This window comes from Electrophorus electricus, chromosome 3 (genome assembly GCF_013358815.1).
Source record: "Electrophorus electricus isolate fEleEle1 chromosome 3, fEleEle1.pri, whole genome shotgun sequence".
Lineage (NCBI taxonomy): Eukaryota > Metazoa > Chordata > Actinopteri > Gymnotiformes > Gymnotidae > Electrophorus > Electrophorus electricus.
In genome coordinates this window covers 3,245,001-3,260,000 of record NC_049537.1, presented here as the reverse complement: position 1 = coordinate 3,260,000, position 15,000 = coordinate 3,245,001, and the positions used below count along the sequence as shown (strand labels likewise).

At 48.1% G+C, this 15,000-nt stretch overlaps 2 protein-coding genes across 7 annotated transcripts in view; both read right to left on the bottom strand.

Annotated features, from left to right (window-relative positions):
- Nucleotides 1-13,083, bottom strand: part of sned1 (sushi, nidogen and EGF-like domains 1) — a 30,719-nt gene extending 17,636 nt beyond the window's left edge. For all 6 annotated transcript variants that reach the window (XM_035524050.1, XM_035524052.1, XM_035524051.1 and 3 more), the window contains exons 1-8: nt 12,542-13,083; nt 6,958-7,245; nt 3,855-3,995; nt 3,318-3,480; nt 2,972-3,097; nt 2,431-2,544; nt 1,302-1,415; nt 603-716 (exon numbers count right to left, since the gene is read on the bottom strand). In XM_035524050.1, coding sequence (XP_035379943.1) covers nt 603-716; nt 1,302-1,415; nt 2,431-2,544; nt 2,972-3,097; nt 3,318-3,480; nt 3,855-3,995; nt 6,958-7,245; nt 12,542-12,757 — 1,276 coding nt within the window. In that variant the 5' untranslated portion in view covers nt 12,758-13,083. The remainder of the gene's footprint in view (nt 1-602; nt 717-1,301; nt 1,416-2,430; nt 2,545-2,971; nt 3,098-3,317; nt 3,481-3,854; nt 3,996-6,957; nt 7,246-12,541) is intronic.
- A 922-nt stretch (nt 13,084-14,005) lies between these two features.
- The window catches only part of crocc2 (ciliary rootlet coiled-coil, rootletin family member 2), a 43,558-nt gene continuing 42,563 nt past the window's right edge, over nt 14,006-15,000 (bottom strand). The window contains exon 37 of the mRNA XM_035524049.1: nt 14,006-15,000. This exon is cut by the window's right edge and continues 51 nt beyond it. Within this exon, the coding sequence (XP_035379942.1) occupies nt 14,959-15,000 (42 nt within the window). The 3' untranslated portion in view covers nt 14,006-14,958.

Sequence of the window (15,000 nt, the reverse complement as noted above, 5' to 3'; positions counted from 1 at the left end):
CCACTTTGACCTCAGGCAAACCAAAGGGGTCACAAAGGGGTCAACCGCAGCAGAACCGTGCGCCCGAGAACAAGAAGACGCTCCTGAAAGCACGAAGGTCAGGGAGTCAGACGTGCAGCTTAGAGCCGCCGGCAGTCTCTCTCTATTCAGAATTTCAATTTGTGTGTGTGTGTGTGTGTGTGTGTGTGTGTGTGAGAATCTGTCTGTGTCAGTGTGTATGTGTGTCTGTCTGTGTGTGTGTCTTTATGTCCCAGTTGGAAAATGTTATTATACAGGAAGTCAACCCGAGAGAGAGAGAAAGAGAGAGAGAGAGAGAGAGAGAGAGAAATGTGACTTGGCTGGCTATGTAAGCATCTTCTATCATGAAACATTTTTCCCGTTGCGAGGGGAAATAATAAAAATAAATGGCGGATAATGCTCAGCACCTGGCACGCGCGCGCGCACACACGCACACACACACACACGCACACGCACACACGCACACCCACACACACACACGCACACACACACGCACACACACGCACACACGCGCACACACGCGCACACGCACACACACACACAAAGCTGGAGTGCTGCAGGCAGCAGGCCCTGAGGATACCCACCTGTCTCACAGTGGCGTCCAGTAAAGTTAGCCGCGCAGATGCAGGTGTAGTTATTCACCTGGTCCGCACACACACCTCCGTTCATACACGGCATGGACTTACACTCGTCTATGTCTGAGTTCACAAGCACAAAAACACAAGGTTCATTCATTCAGCACAAGAGGCCCTTTAAGGAGTTAATGTTTGGAACTGCTCCGTATTGACTTTGTATTGATGTCTTAAGACTTGAGGATGTATTAGAGCTTGGGGTGGGTGTACAGTTACACTGACCAGGTGTCTAGCATTAAGAGTAATCCAGTCTTGTAGAAACAAGGGTTCATGATATGTGCAGGGCCAACGGTATGGGTTTAAAGCGTTTCCCAACCGGGCTTGCGTTTCATCAATAAGCCTCGCTGTTGAGAACGCAATTTGTTAAGCAGAGGGGATCGCGTCAATGCCATTTCTGAAAACGTCACGTCTAGGAAAACTCGGAAAGTTCGGTGGTCTCGGAATATTCGGAACGCAAGAAGCGGATGAAAAAAACACGCGCAGGGAGGGAGAAGAGGAAGGCGGTAAGGTAATGCCTTGCAGTGCCGCCCTGCACTCAAATGAACCACACTGTAGCAGGCCTCGGGGGGGCGCTGCGCCCAGGTCAGTGTGCCAGGCCCAAGGCGGAAGGGGCTGCCTGTTCCTTGACACTGCCTAAAGCCTGTCTCTCACCTGTCTCACACACAGACCCCGCGAAACCCGCCTGGCACACGCAGGTGAAACTCCCAACGTCCTCCGTGCACTTTGCTCCATTGAGGCATGGATTCTCTTGGCACTCGTCTATGTCTGCAGGCAATACGCAGACACACACACACACACACACACACACATACGGGGTATTTACTCAGCTGATTAATATATCCGCCACGCTGTTCCCCTCACTCTGAAAGTATGTGCTCCTGGCTGTGAAAGGTATTAGAGGTTTGATACATCTCCGCAGGCTGGACTGTGGGAATGAGAGGGAGGCTTTAGCCAGCGTAGCACCAGGAGAGGGGCGAGAGAGAGGGAGAGAGAGACACCACAGCATGGTGGAAAGCTTACGGGAATTGAAACTTCAAAGCTCTTTTCTGTGCATCTGTGCATCTCTCTCTTTGCAAAATGGGCTAAGAAGGCAGGCTGGCCAGTCAGGACGCACCAGCTGCTAAACAAACCGAAACTTGTAGCACTGCAGCTCTACAGCAGCGTAGATGGAACGCTGAAGTACTCCGAACGGCTAAATTCTTCAGTGATGCCAAATTGGCTGAAGGAATTCAAAAACCTGGAACTTTTGTGGATGACCAAAAAGACAAAAAGAGAGAGAGAGAAAATGTGGCCTGGATGATCCGTATCAAAAGAAATACAGTTACAGTTCTAGTAGCGGAATCGAGGATGCTGCTCTTTTATATTACCGCTTTTTCTTACTTTCTTAGGTTAGGCTGGGCTAGGACAGTATAGGATCACTCTTGTGTTAAATTATTTCTGATTCCCTGTTTACTTTTTTTGCCATTTAGCTTCCTGTTGTCTGCATGTGTTTGTAAGTTACTCTGGATGAGTGTTTTTAAAAGTTTTGAAGTTTATTAAGTTTTGAATTTATTAAGAACCAACAAGGCGTTGGGCACAACAAAACCCTCTAATCCAGGAACTGATTTCCTGGATATGGATTAAATCTAGTCCTGGATTCTATAGAGAAAGTATTTTCATTTTATTAAATCTTTTTTTTTTTTTTTTCATAGTTAGAAATGATTTTTTTGGGGGGGGGGGGGGGGGTTTGGGAAACTGGCTGGAGAGGTAAAACTTTGAGGGTGAACATGGGATATCTTACCTGTTTCACAAAGACTTCCTGTAAAGCCCAGTGGACACAGGCAGGCGAAACTTCCCTGTCCATCTAGACAGGAGCCTCCGTTCTGACAGGGCTGGGAGGAGCAGTCGTCGACATCTACCCAAACGGAAGAGAAACAGGGACCCTTCTTCACACAAGCCTCCAACACCGAAACCGTCGTCACTACTTTGTACCTGCTTGCACAAAGGATTCTCACTGCTGAGCTTGAGCTACATAGCAAATGTGCCCGTGGGAAGGATCTTCGTGAACTGCGCAGCCTCCTTTCACCATGCGCCTCCTATTGCGTAAGGGAAAACGTAAGGGAGTCCCCGATCGAGGGCGGGAGGAGAGGCTGAGACCTGACCAGAGCGAAACGGTGGAAGGGCCCGTCACCGTGTGCATCACAAGCAGATGTGACCGGAGTAGCTCGGCTGTCGCCCTGGCCAGCAGGGCGGAATCCTGCTTTTACAAGCTGACTTCCTCTTTCCTGTTGAGGGAGGCGGAGGACGAAATCAAGCAGCGATATCGCGTGTGGGCGTCTTACCTATCTGGCACCTGCGGCCAGTGAAGCCTGCTAAACAGGAACAGGTGAAGGAAGGGTTTCCCGTGATGCAGTCATCGATGCAACGACCTCCGTGGAGGCACGGCCTCAGGTGTGGGCAGACTGAAGCTGTAGGTAGGAGAAAGGACGTGATGGCGACGTCTGTGACGTGATAAATTATGACACGATAAATTACGCTTACAGACTGATCAGGTTCCGTGGTAACGTAGTAGAAAGGATGGGCTTTTATTCTGGCTGAACTGCCTTCAACCTTCCTCGCCTTTCACCCTCTCGCTCTCTTTCTCTCTCTCTCTCTCTCTCTCTCTCTTTCTCCTTCATCATGTCTTACCTGAATCATTGCAGCTGCCCACCTGCACCTGGGCGTCATCGATGCGGAACACCCAACGACCGGGATAGCCCACGTTTGTTGTGGTCTCCACCTCCACGACATCAGCAGTGCGAGACCCCGGGATGTTGAAATAGCGCCTCCCGTCGCCGGCGTTAAAACCTGCCTGGGAAGAGGGGAAACAGGTGGGAAAGTTCTTTCATAATGGTCACGGTGAGCTCCTATAATTCCCCCTAAAAATCTATTTCTTGGACAGGATTTGTTTAAAGTGCTGTAGTCAGCGAGCAGACGCACAAGAAATACTCTTGATTGTGCCTAATCTTAAAAACGCCAGCATAAACGTCTTGAATCGCATACAGTGCCCAGTTTCCTCGGAAAAGGGGGTCAGTGGAAAACTACGAATGAATAAATCAACAGAAATAAAAAAGAAGTTATTCTAGAATAAAGAGGTCATTCTGGAATAAAGGAGAAATTCTGGATTGAAGTAGAGGAGGGTTGTTGGTCATGTGTGGAGGGAGGAAGGGTACACCGGGGCACTACCTGTGCGGCAATGCCCCCCAGGCCAGCTGCGTCCCCCCCGCTGCTGGCATGCATGCCCGTGGTCCAGGTGATGTTGTGGTACTGGAAGATGGTGAACGAGAGGTCTCCGTCTGTGATGAGTACTACCTGGAATGTGTTCACCTTTGACACAGGAAACATTACAGGTTGAGAAGCCATGGTCCTCAGAACAGACCCACCAGGCATTAGGATGGGATATGAATTCATGACGTAACTGCACTAGAGCTTGGATATGATTTGATTTGATTTGACTTGATTTGATTTGGACCATTTTGTGTTTTAGACAAACAATATCTACATTGCATTGCACCGTGTGGTGCATATAATAAAACAGAAACAGTCTGGGTTATCACAAAAAGTCCAAAGACTGATTACAACACCAAACTCCCTATTAGCAACCAAATAGCAAACATGGCATCATAAAACAATTATCACAACACATTTGATCCTCAAAACTAAAGTAAAATTAAAATAACATAATATAATTCATAAAATATCCATCTAATTATTATCCATCCCCCCTCCTGGATCCATTTCTTAACAGAATTTTTAAAAACTTGCTTACTAGCAATCATTTAAAATACGCTGGCAACCAATTCCACAGAGCTGCAGCTATTTACCTAATGAGTCCCTACACACTCTACTTTTAAAACCAGGTGGAACCAAATCTGTGTATCACTGCAACTCTGTCCCATCATTTTATAATGAGACAATTCCAAATGTGTTCTCTTTGGGAGAACACATGAACACTTGACACTATTGTGGAGGGGACGAGATATGAACACATGATATTACAGTGGGGATGAGATATGAACACAGGATATGAACGCATGCTTACTCACCTCTACTGCCTGAGTTGCAAATTGTACTGAAATGAAGTGAAGAAACTTGAAGAATATGAAATTTCTGAAACTCCACCCAGTGCCCCATCAGCTCAGTGAGTAATATTGCTTCTGTTTCTAGAACCTCCACCTCTGCTCTTGGAAGACTTCCTTTCAGTCTGGACCTCAGCAGATTCAGAACCCCAGCTCTAATTTTAAAACTGAACTTCATAACTACAGCACTGAAAATGTTTTGGTGGAGAGAAGCCTACATTTTGTAAAAGCTTGCACCCAAATCTAGACAATCATATCACATTGACATGATTGGGTCTCAAGTGACCCCAGAACAGTTTAAACATCAGATTGTCGTGCATTGTCATTTAGACTTTGCTGGTTGGAGGAGTAGGAGAGGTGTGAAGGATATTATAGACATTATGGTAAAAACAAGTGAAAATCACTCTAAACGTGGCGTATTTTGTACGCTTATTGCTTTATGAGAAGTAGGTTATATTTCTGTTGCATAGACCAGCTGGGTAGTGACATTTACTCGATTACGTTTATTTAAGTAACGTTGTGAACAACTTGTACTTTTAAGAGCTGCTTTAAAAGAGGCTACTATTTACCCTGACTTCAGTACATTTTACTCCATTATATTTGTCAACGTTTCTTCAATTACATTTTTAAAATGATTTAGATATATTTTGTACATTTTGCCACAACATGGCAAGTGTGGGAGGGTTGGTGAAATCCCTAAAGATGATCGCCGAGTGCCACCACGTTGCCTCAGTAAGTTACACAACTGGACAGTATATAATATAAAGTAGCTCGCAATATAGCTTTTCTTTAAAAGTGTGTGTGTGTGTGTGTGTGTGAAATCGTTGTTCCCAGTGTGCATTATTAATATTCATATTATTAATATGAAAGTGTGGTATCCCGATATCGATGATATTCTGAGGAAAAAATGGCTGGCTAGCTAACACTAGCTACATAGCAATAAACTACCAGCAGCAGAAAAAAATAAATGCAACAACTGAACTAAACTCACGGTGCCAGCAATACATGTCCCATATAGAGGCATATTTTAAAGACTATAAAGATTATAGAGGTTTGTTATTGGTTTTATATATTGATATTTCTTTCGACCACATACAGGGCATGCAGTTGTTAGCTAATCTAGGCACAGTAGGACATCTATCTAATCTAGCTAGCCAGCCGGTCTGACTAATCCATTTTTGCAATATATGAAAAGTAAAATGTCTAATAAGTGACCTTGGGCAAGACCTCGGAATAGTCCCCGAAACTGTACTAATCACAAAATGATCACCAAATCCAGTGTGATGCCTGTGAGTTATGTTACATTCACAATATTTAGCTTGACAACACATGGACTAAGTAGGACCAAGACCCAGAGCAACAGCTGTTCAGTATATATATTTTTGCACACTGATTCCAAATATGTTTTCAGAATTTGGCCATGAACCATATGGATTTTTGTTGTTGTTGTTCCATCATATTTGTATATATGTGTATGTAATTTACCAGATGTGATCTACCAAAGTGTTTTTAGCTGCCTACTTTCACAGGACAAATAGTTTACAATCAAATATTCTCACATATCGTTATGTATAGTAGGCCTGTGGAAAATCTGTCCCAAGGAAAATGGAGTCCCTCTATTTTTGGAGACTACTACTGGACGCTGAAGAGGGATGTTCCTGAGGCCAAATAGGTACTTGGTTAAGGTTAGGGTACTTGACTTGTAGTCATAAGGTTGCTGGTTCAAGACCCACCGCTGTTGGGCCCCTGAGCAAGACTCTTAACCCTCAAGTTGTACTCAGTCATAATTGTAAACTGCTTTGGATAAAAGCACCAACTAAATGCAAATACTGGCCAAATTCATACGATTGTACATATTTTACGGATTATTTATGGATAAGTTAAATATACTTATTGTAAATTTCACTTTAAAACGTGCCTGAGAGAAACATCGTTAAAACTGATTCAAATTTAGCGTAAAAATAGCTATGAGGACCACATATTTTAGTTTGTGGACACACACACACACACACACACACAGTTGCCCAGTGTTATTAAATGAGTTCCGGTGAAGTAATTCACTACTCGGTCTTTTTAACTTTTTTACTTGAGTAGTCTTTCTTACTTAAAACATTCCTCCTAGTTATCATCCTGCCCTATTGTGAGTTTAAAATGTGGGTGTTAGAGGTAGCCATGCAGTGCCGTGGTGTTCCAGGACAGGGCATGCTTACCGGAGTGGTTGAACTTCCACCAAAAAACGTGACACAGTGCCAAGTGGCGATGAGGACCCACGTGGCCACAAACAAGGGGAATTCTGGGAAATAGCGATGGATGTCTTCGGTGGCTCTCTTCAGGATGCCAGGATCTTTGCTCTCCCGGTGGAAAACCTCGCCCGCCCGCCGGTTGTCCACATCGGCCCAGAAGGGCGCCACCGCCCTGCGGTCTCCAGCAATGGGAAAGGCGACTGGGGTGAACTGGGACACTTCCCTCAGGAAGGACACCAGCCCGTTGTTGTTGACCTGCAGGGAAGGATGGGATCAGGGACACCATTCAGCCCCTCGCACTGGCTGATAGTACCACCAATGACCGTGGGCAGGACGCTCTCCACCATGACTGTAATGTTTTCTTGTTTGTTTGGGTTCATAAACAGTCTAGTATTATTTTTTCCACACGTAGGTTTCTCCAGTGATGTAAAATAAGTTGGTTTAGACTCACGAACCGATAATTAGACAGGAACATGTCAAAAGGAAGTTAAGTAGATGTGAAAAAATAAACAGTGAGTCAAGACTACAGTAAGAAGACACAACAATCTTTTACACAGGACTCTTTCCAGGAGGACATGTGGAGAGGTGTTTTGTCAACAGTAGCTGTGTTCAGCATCTCTGATGTAGGGCTACAGATGCTGGATGTATGGGCCATGTTGACTAAAGGGCGTGAGGGCGGAACACCTGTGGGTTCTGGCAGGCTCGCTGCTACCGCTCTGCTTCCACTGAGTCACATGATCAAAGACTGAGGGAGGCTCCCGTGGTCGACGCACACACACTCCCCATGGTCGACACACACACTCCCCATGTCCAACAAACACAAGTCTCTACGGTCAACACACACACTCCCTATGACTGACTCGCACGCTCCCCGTGGCCGAAACACACACACACTTCCCATGGTTGACATGCACTCTTCCCATTGGGGAACAGACAGCTCCCTTATTCCACCACTTATGCATGTCCACAGCTGAGAAAACTAAGGCCCCCTATCTCTGTCTCCCTTTCTCACTCATACACACACACACACACACACACACACACACACACACACACACACACACACACCCTCTCACACCTGCCCTGGCTGCTGTCCACTGTCAGTGCAGGAAGCGACAATAAGGGCCGCGATCCCTTTGAACCGCCCCTGCTGAGGCCGGGGTCTCCTTGCCAGCTGGCCGCTAAACAGCAGCTCACAGCTCGTCCGCTCATGGCGACCCCAGCCACTGCTGACCCACTGTGCACAGTAATCCCTGTTCTGGCAAGGAAGCCCTCACACCTGCAGCGGACCGGCGTGTAATCCAGGCTCTGAGCTCAGGGGGAAGCAGGCGCAAGCTTACACACACTTTCTACGTCACAGTGCCAAAGGATCGTTTATTATAGATGAAGAAAAAAACGGAAGGGCATCTGAAGGACAAAATAGGATTGCTGCAGAAAGCCAAGCTACTGCCTGCCTAATGGAACAGGGGCGGTACAGGTGAGATGGGAGTGCATGGTTCGGTTTGATGGGACTACAGTGCACCGAAGGTGTGTAACGCGCCTTGTGGGTGTGTGTGGAGGTGGGTGTGTGTGCTTCCTTGCCCCTCCCTGCTCGTATGGAAACCGTAATTGGGAAGAGCGAGCTGTAAAAACAGAAGAGGAAGTTTGGTTTGGCTCGGCGGCGGAGGCGTCGGGTTAATCGGACGACCACAGTCTCCTCTTTCCACAGTCCGGCTGACAGTGGAACACAGCACTGCCTGCAAGGTGACGGAGCCAGGGTCAACCAGAGAGAGAGAGAGAGAGAGAGAGAGAGAGAGAGAGAGAGAGAGAAGGAAGCGACAGAAGGAAGAACCAGAGGGCAGGTAGAGACTGAGAATGGAACAGATGATGGAGAGTGTGTGGGAGTTCAGGGGCTCCGGGAGCAGAACAGAGTGAGAGGCATGTGGACTGAACTCAGCTTCTACAAGCGCAGGCTCCGATACAGGCAGGTACAGATGCATGACGGAGAACGTGTCGTTTCCAGGACACAGACACGCAGCTTTAGCCGGGCAGCGTTTGCCGAGTTCTAAACGAGGGAATACCGGGCCGGGCCGTAATGCGCACCGCCACTGGCGCTGATCTCCCACAGAATCTGGAAGAGGTCAGATGAATTGTGTACCTTATTGAATATAGGATGGCGTAAATGGACATAAACGAAACCTTAGAGTGGAAGCCATTCCTGCTTGGCTTCAAATGGTTGGCTACCTCAGAAAAACAGAAAAACAGCGATGGGATGCAGAAGTGGGATGTCATCAATTTAGCAATTCCACTGGGCATTGTAACTGTAAAGAAATCAAACAAAACTGTGGAAATTCTAGATATCGTTCTGAAAGATATCCAAGATCCTGCTCACACACACACACACACACACATATACAGATATCTGCACACTCCACACTCATCTGCCCTGGTCCCATGTTGTTTTTTGGGAATTCTTTGCCGGAAATATCCTGGGTTCTCCTAGGCTAGTTTTCTTTGGAACTGAATATTTTATAGACTAAAATAAACCGTCATCGGGGAAAAGCCAGGCCAAAACAAATCCCTCCAAACAGAAGATCCATCTCTAGCAAACACCGGCTCTTCCTCACCCAGAGGGGTGTATTCACAGTCTTTCTTAACCCCTCCTTCGTGTCCGAGGGATGCCGAGAGGGTGGAGTAATCCCTGAGCCTCACTACCAGCAGGCTGGCCAGCGCACGTCCAGGTCAGATGCCCTCTGTCTCTCCACGTCAGCAGGACAGCTCATATCTCTGATGTCTCCTTGTAATAAACTGAATGGCACCCTGCCCTTGGACAAATAACTCGCTCCCCGGCTCTGTGGGGGAAAATGAATTTCTGAGTGTGACCTCCTGAATCGCCTCCCAGTTCACGCACTGAGCGTAACTTGCAGAGATGATATAAAGGCTATAAAGCGTGACAAGGCTGTGTACCCAGCCTCATAAACACCCTTGTACACACACATGCATTCACACTCTCTTACAGTAATATTTGGGCCACTTAAAGTGAGGCCAAAACACGCACACACACACACACACACACACACACACACACACACACACACACACACACACACTCGGAGAGAAAAATAAAAATATCTGTTGCGCAAACACTAAAGTGTTGAAGTGGCGAGGATGAGCTTTAGCAGATGTGTGCAGAGTGTGCCGTGGGGTCTCGGAGCCTGTCCACCTGGGCCTGTTCCCCTTTTCTGCTTCCACACATCTCCACTGCACAAGAAAGGACATCTTGTGCATTCACTGCACAAGAAAGGGCATCACATCCCAAACTTCACACCACCTCACAGGTCCGTGTGCAGGCGGAGGGTTTCAGCGGGGACACCACGTCGTGCTGTTTTCGCCGAGTTCTGCAAGCTGCGCTAACCCTCGTCAGGGGGCCGGAGCGCTCTGCCCTTTTGCGTTCGGCTTAGCCTCCGCGTGCCTTTTACACATCTGCTGTGAAAGTTTCTTCCTCCTCAGCCTTGGCCCTCTCCTCTTGCTCCATCCCAGCCGTTTGTAAGATTAGCTCTTCGAGAGCCTGCATTGTTTGGCATCCCTGAGACTCTCTGCAGATGCATCTGTGTTCTGTTAAAGGGATCTCGGCTCTGCGCAGCTGAGCAGCTGAACGGGTCCAGAGGGAAGACCCCTGCACTCGTTATCTGAGGGGGAGGAGGCAGAGACGAGTTTGGGAGTGTGGGTGGAGGTGTGAGCGGGTGGGGGGGGGGGGGTCCCCGCAACATGTGAAAGCTCCCAGACCCAAACCAAAACAAATGATGGCCGCGCAGTTGCAGCGGCTTTGGCAGTGGAGCACGCAAATGCGGCCTATGGAGAAGGGTTGGGAGGGGGTGGAGGAGGTTGGTGTGCAGGGGGAGGGGGTGGGGAGGGGTGAAAGAGGGTAGAGAGGGGTGCAGAGGGTTGATGAGAGGTGGAGGGAGCAGCAGGGGGGGGGCTCATTCCTGCAGTGGCTGGTACTGCACCAAAGAAAACATACATCTTCATAACACACCGACACACACACACACCCACACACACAGATGCAGGAAGGGGAAAAGAGAATGTGTGTGTGTGTGTGTGTGTGTGTGTGTGTGTGTGGAGCACAGAGCCAGCAAGCAGCACACAGCAGTATTGTAGAGTTTCCAAATTCTTTTGAAGACAGAGAGGAGGAGGAGGTGCCAGAGGTTTAGGGAAAAGCAGGCAGTTCTGACTCCTTCCTTGTGCCTTGGGGAAGCCCTTACAGTAAAACCACAAGACAGCGCCCAAGAACCGCCCAGATTGTTTGGTTCAAGAGCTTTCCTGTTGATCTGGCCCAAAGACTTGGACTGCCTGCCCCGGACGGGATTATCTATGAGAACGCGTCCCCAAACCTTACCTGCCAAATCGGTTTTCTCATGGCAAAGATCGGAACGCAGCAGGCGTTCGGAACAGCTCCGGTCCGCTACAGAGATCAGGGGCGCACTGTGCTTTCTGCACCTGACGTACACCTCCGCGCGAGCGCTAGTGACATTTACTGCCTGGTTGACCTGCGTTTGCACCAGAGAGCTCCCGTCCCACAGAACCCAGTGCTTTTTCTCCACCATGCCACCACTAATCTAATCTTAGATCTCTATTTGCAACACGTCTTATCTTGTCTCTAAGTCACATTAATATTTACTTCACTCTCTGATATATGAGATGCCACTTAGGGTCACACATGAACACACACCGACGCACATGGAATCAGGCATGCCTCTGTCTCTTACACACGCGCACACACAAAGAACACACACAAAGAAAACCTTACACTATTTCAGCTGGCTCCGTCGAGACGCAGATCCAACTGACTTCATTATTTCGAGACGGATCCAAACAGAAATCTAATCTTGCCTGTGGAAGTATCAGGCATGCGGGTGTTTGAATGGCATGTGGCTACAGCGAGCAGGCGTTGTGTCAGCGTGCCAGCAGGGTCCCATCCCGCTGCTTTGGGACCGTGACCTCACTCCTGCCGCCGGAGCGCCAGGACTTTGTGACCCTGCCCACTGTTGCCGTGGCACCCTGAGCCAGACCTGGCCGGTGGTGCTGAATGTGTGGTGCGGGCGGTGGGGCGTATTTTTGGGGAGGCAGGGTATTTTTGGGGAGATGTGTGTGTGCGTGCGTGTTTCCCCCGCCTGGCCCACTTTCTCCGACCGCAATTTATGTGTCCGTATAGCACTGGCAGCACGAGCTGTCATCTCTGCACTAAAACTCTCATCAGCAGCCTCGCTACTGTGTGCTCGTTTGTGTGTGTGCGGGCGTCTCCGTGCACGTGTATGTGTGTGCATATGTGTAACATGTGAACTTCATACACATGTCCGGGTACACAATTCCCGAACACAAGCCCCAATGAATGCAACATGTCTCTGACACACACACAGACGCCGCACGTGCACACATTTGCACCCACACACACACACACACACACACACACACACACACACACACACACCAATAAAGCTGTGAATGAAAGAGCCGATTCTGTTGCTGGACTCTCTCGTACACACACACACACACAAATTCCATAACTCACATAGAGCCCTGTGTGCCGATCTCCAAAGAAGGGGAACGCCACCGAGATCCCCACCAGTCCTGAGCCTCCGTCATCCAGCCTATCGGTCTGAGAGTCCCCACACTCCTGGCCAAATGGGTAGAAGTCCTCCAAGGGCACGGCAGGGTCCACTCGGCCCGGCAGCCGCAGCCAGAGCAGGGCACACAGGCTAGGCATGAGCCCCTGCACCCACCCCATCACCCCCGCCGCACTGGGATGGAGAGGCGATCAGAACACTGGGACGCCGCTCACCCTACAGGGGGCAAGTCCAGGTCTCCAGCTCCTGAACCGCGTCGGCTTTCAGCGCTCCCGTCTTGCTTTTCCTCTATTCTATCTCCCCCCTCTCTCTCTCTCTCTCTCTCTCTCTCTCTCGCTTCTGTTAGCGCGGCTGCCTCTCTATGCCGGGAAGGAGGATTCCTCGCATTCTGTGTGCCTCTGGGTACTGGAGTGCTCCGCACTGCACACTGAAATGTAGCGAGTGAGTGAGGGAGTGAAAAAGACAGAGTGGAGAAAGAAAGAGGGAGAGAAGGAGAGTTTTTTTTTTTTTTTTTTTTTTTTTTTTTTTTTTTTTTTTTACAATCCAGCAATTTGGTCCCTGATGGTTAGCTTAGAAATATCCTCAATAAAACCTCTATACTCCCTGCCAAAGGGGTTCTTTCAGAACTGGCCCCTCCCCCCCAAGGGATTCACTACCTCGCATAATTATGCACATGCAGCCAATGGCACCGAGGAGGCTGGTAACTGGATAAGCAGTGGGCGGTGCTATGGTAATCAAAGGAGTGCATTAAAGAGACTGACAGGGCATTCGCGTTCCCTCTTGGGCTGCGCAGCCCGCCTGTACGCGTTCTTCCCAGCAGCACACATGGCGGTGTAAGCCTCACGGCAACAGAGGAGCAACACCACAGCCATGCCAATCACGCAATATGAATCCAGAGCCTCCCCCAGCCAGTTCAAAGAGAACTACATACACAGAGTGTCTCTGGTCTGGATTACTGCGGCTTTTTTTTTCTTCCTGAAAATCAATATCCCAAGTGAATTCATCATACAGCGCATGAGATGTCTAATTTCAAAGCCATATGAACCAGGCCTCCTTAGAGCAAAGACAAATAAGTTCTGGACCACAGACAGTATCGAGCAATAATCCCTATATGAAGGTTCTTGTGAGTCTAAGAGTCTTGGCAGTAGATTCCGAGGGTCGCAGTATTGCAGAGGCGAAACAAACAAAAAAAAACCCAAAAACCCAAAACAACCCTTGACAAAGTGGGTTATTAGTAATACAAATTAAAACCTGGAGCCAAATTGTCACGAGGGGACTTTTTGAGGCAGTTTTTGAGTTGTTTGCAAACATCAAAACAAGTGAGAGTAATTATCCATACAGCAAAGCCAAAGTAAATAATGGAACTTGTCAAATTGCACCAATCAATCTGCTCATTGTTCCAATGCTTATTATAGTTTTATTAGCTCATAAAAGGAGTTTCAAGGAGGGAGTTGAGAAAAAGAAGTCATTTTTTTTCCTTAATTGTTCTCAAAAGATTTGCAAATGAAACAGCAATCAATAAGATTGTAATTAATCACGACAAACAAACAAGCTGACAATCAGGACGAAACAATTAAAAGTGAGAATACAGTGTGTTCATTAACAGTCAACATGCTTGAGGTCTTCCTGAAAAGCTGTGGACGGAAACAATTCAGTCTCATTAACATCATGCACTTACATGCAATAAAGTCACCAGATGACGCACCACGCAATCGATAAAGGTGTAGAAAGTCACAGTCTTTCCGTGCGCGCGTGTGTGTGTGTGTGTGTGCGGGCATGTGAGTGTTTGTGCGTATACATATGTTGCATTTGCGTGTTTGTGTGTGTGTGTGTGTGTGTGTGTCTGCGTGGGGACGTGTAACGGAGTTTGTGGGAGAGGTAAGTTGGGCTCTGCCATCCTCACATTGTACTGATTACCACCGGGCCAACAGGGAGGGACAGAGGAACACACCAAATCCTTAAAACAATTTGGCACTTGCTGCGTGTTTGGGGAAACAGTGGCCTCATTGTTTGTTTCTGTTGGGATTTTTTTATGGTGTGGATCGAGATTATCGAAGGGATTTAGGTTCATGTAGTCCATCAGTTCTGAATCATCTTCTTTGCATCAAGGTGTGTGTTTGTTTATGTATGCATGTGTGTATTTGTGCGCGCGTGCATGTATGTGTGTTGCGTGCATGTGTGCGTGTAAAATTTGCTTATGTAGCATATTTCCTTATGAGTAGCCGCCGTGAGCTGTGCCGGCGTGGCTCCATTGGTGAACAGGATGAGAAACGGCACTGTACGTGTGTGTCGGTGGGTGTGTGCGCACACACGTGTGTGTATATGTGCGCTGGCACACAAGGGCTCCGCTCCGCCCTGGGCTTTAGGGGTTCGCCATGGTTGGCCGCAGCATCTGGGTCACATA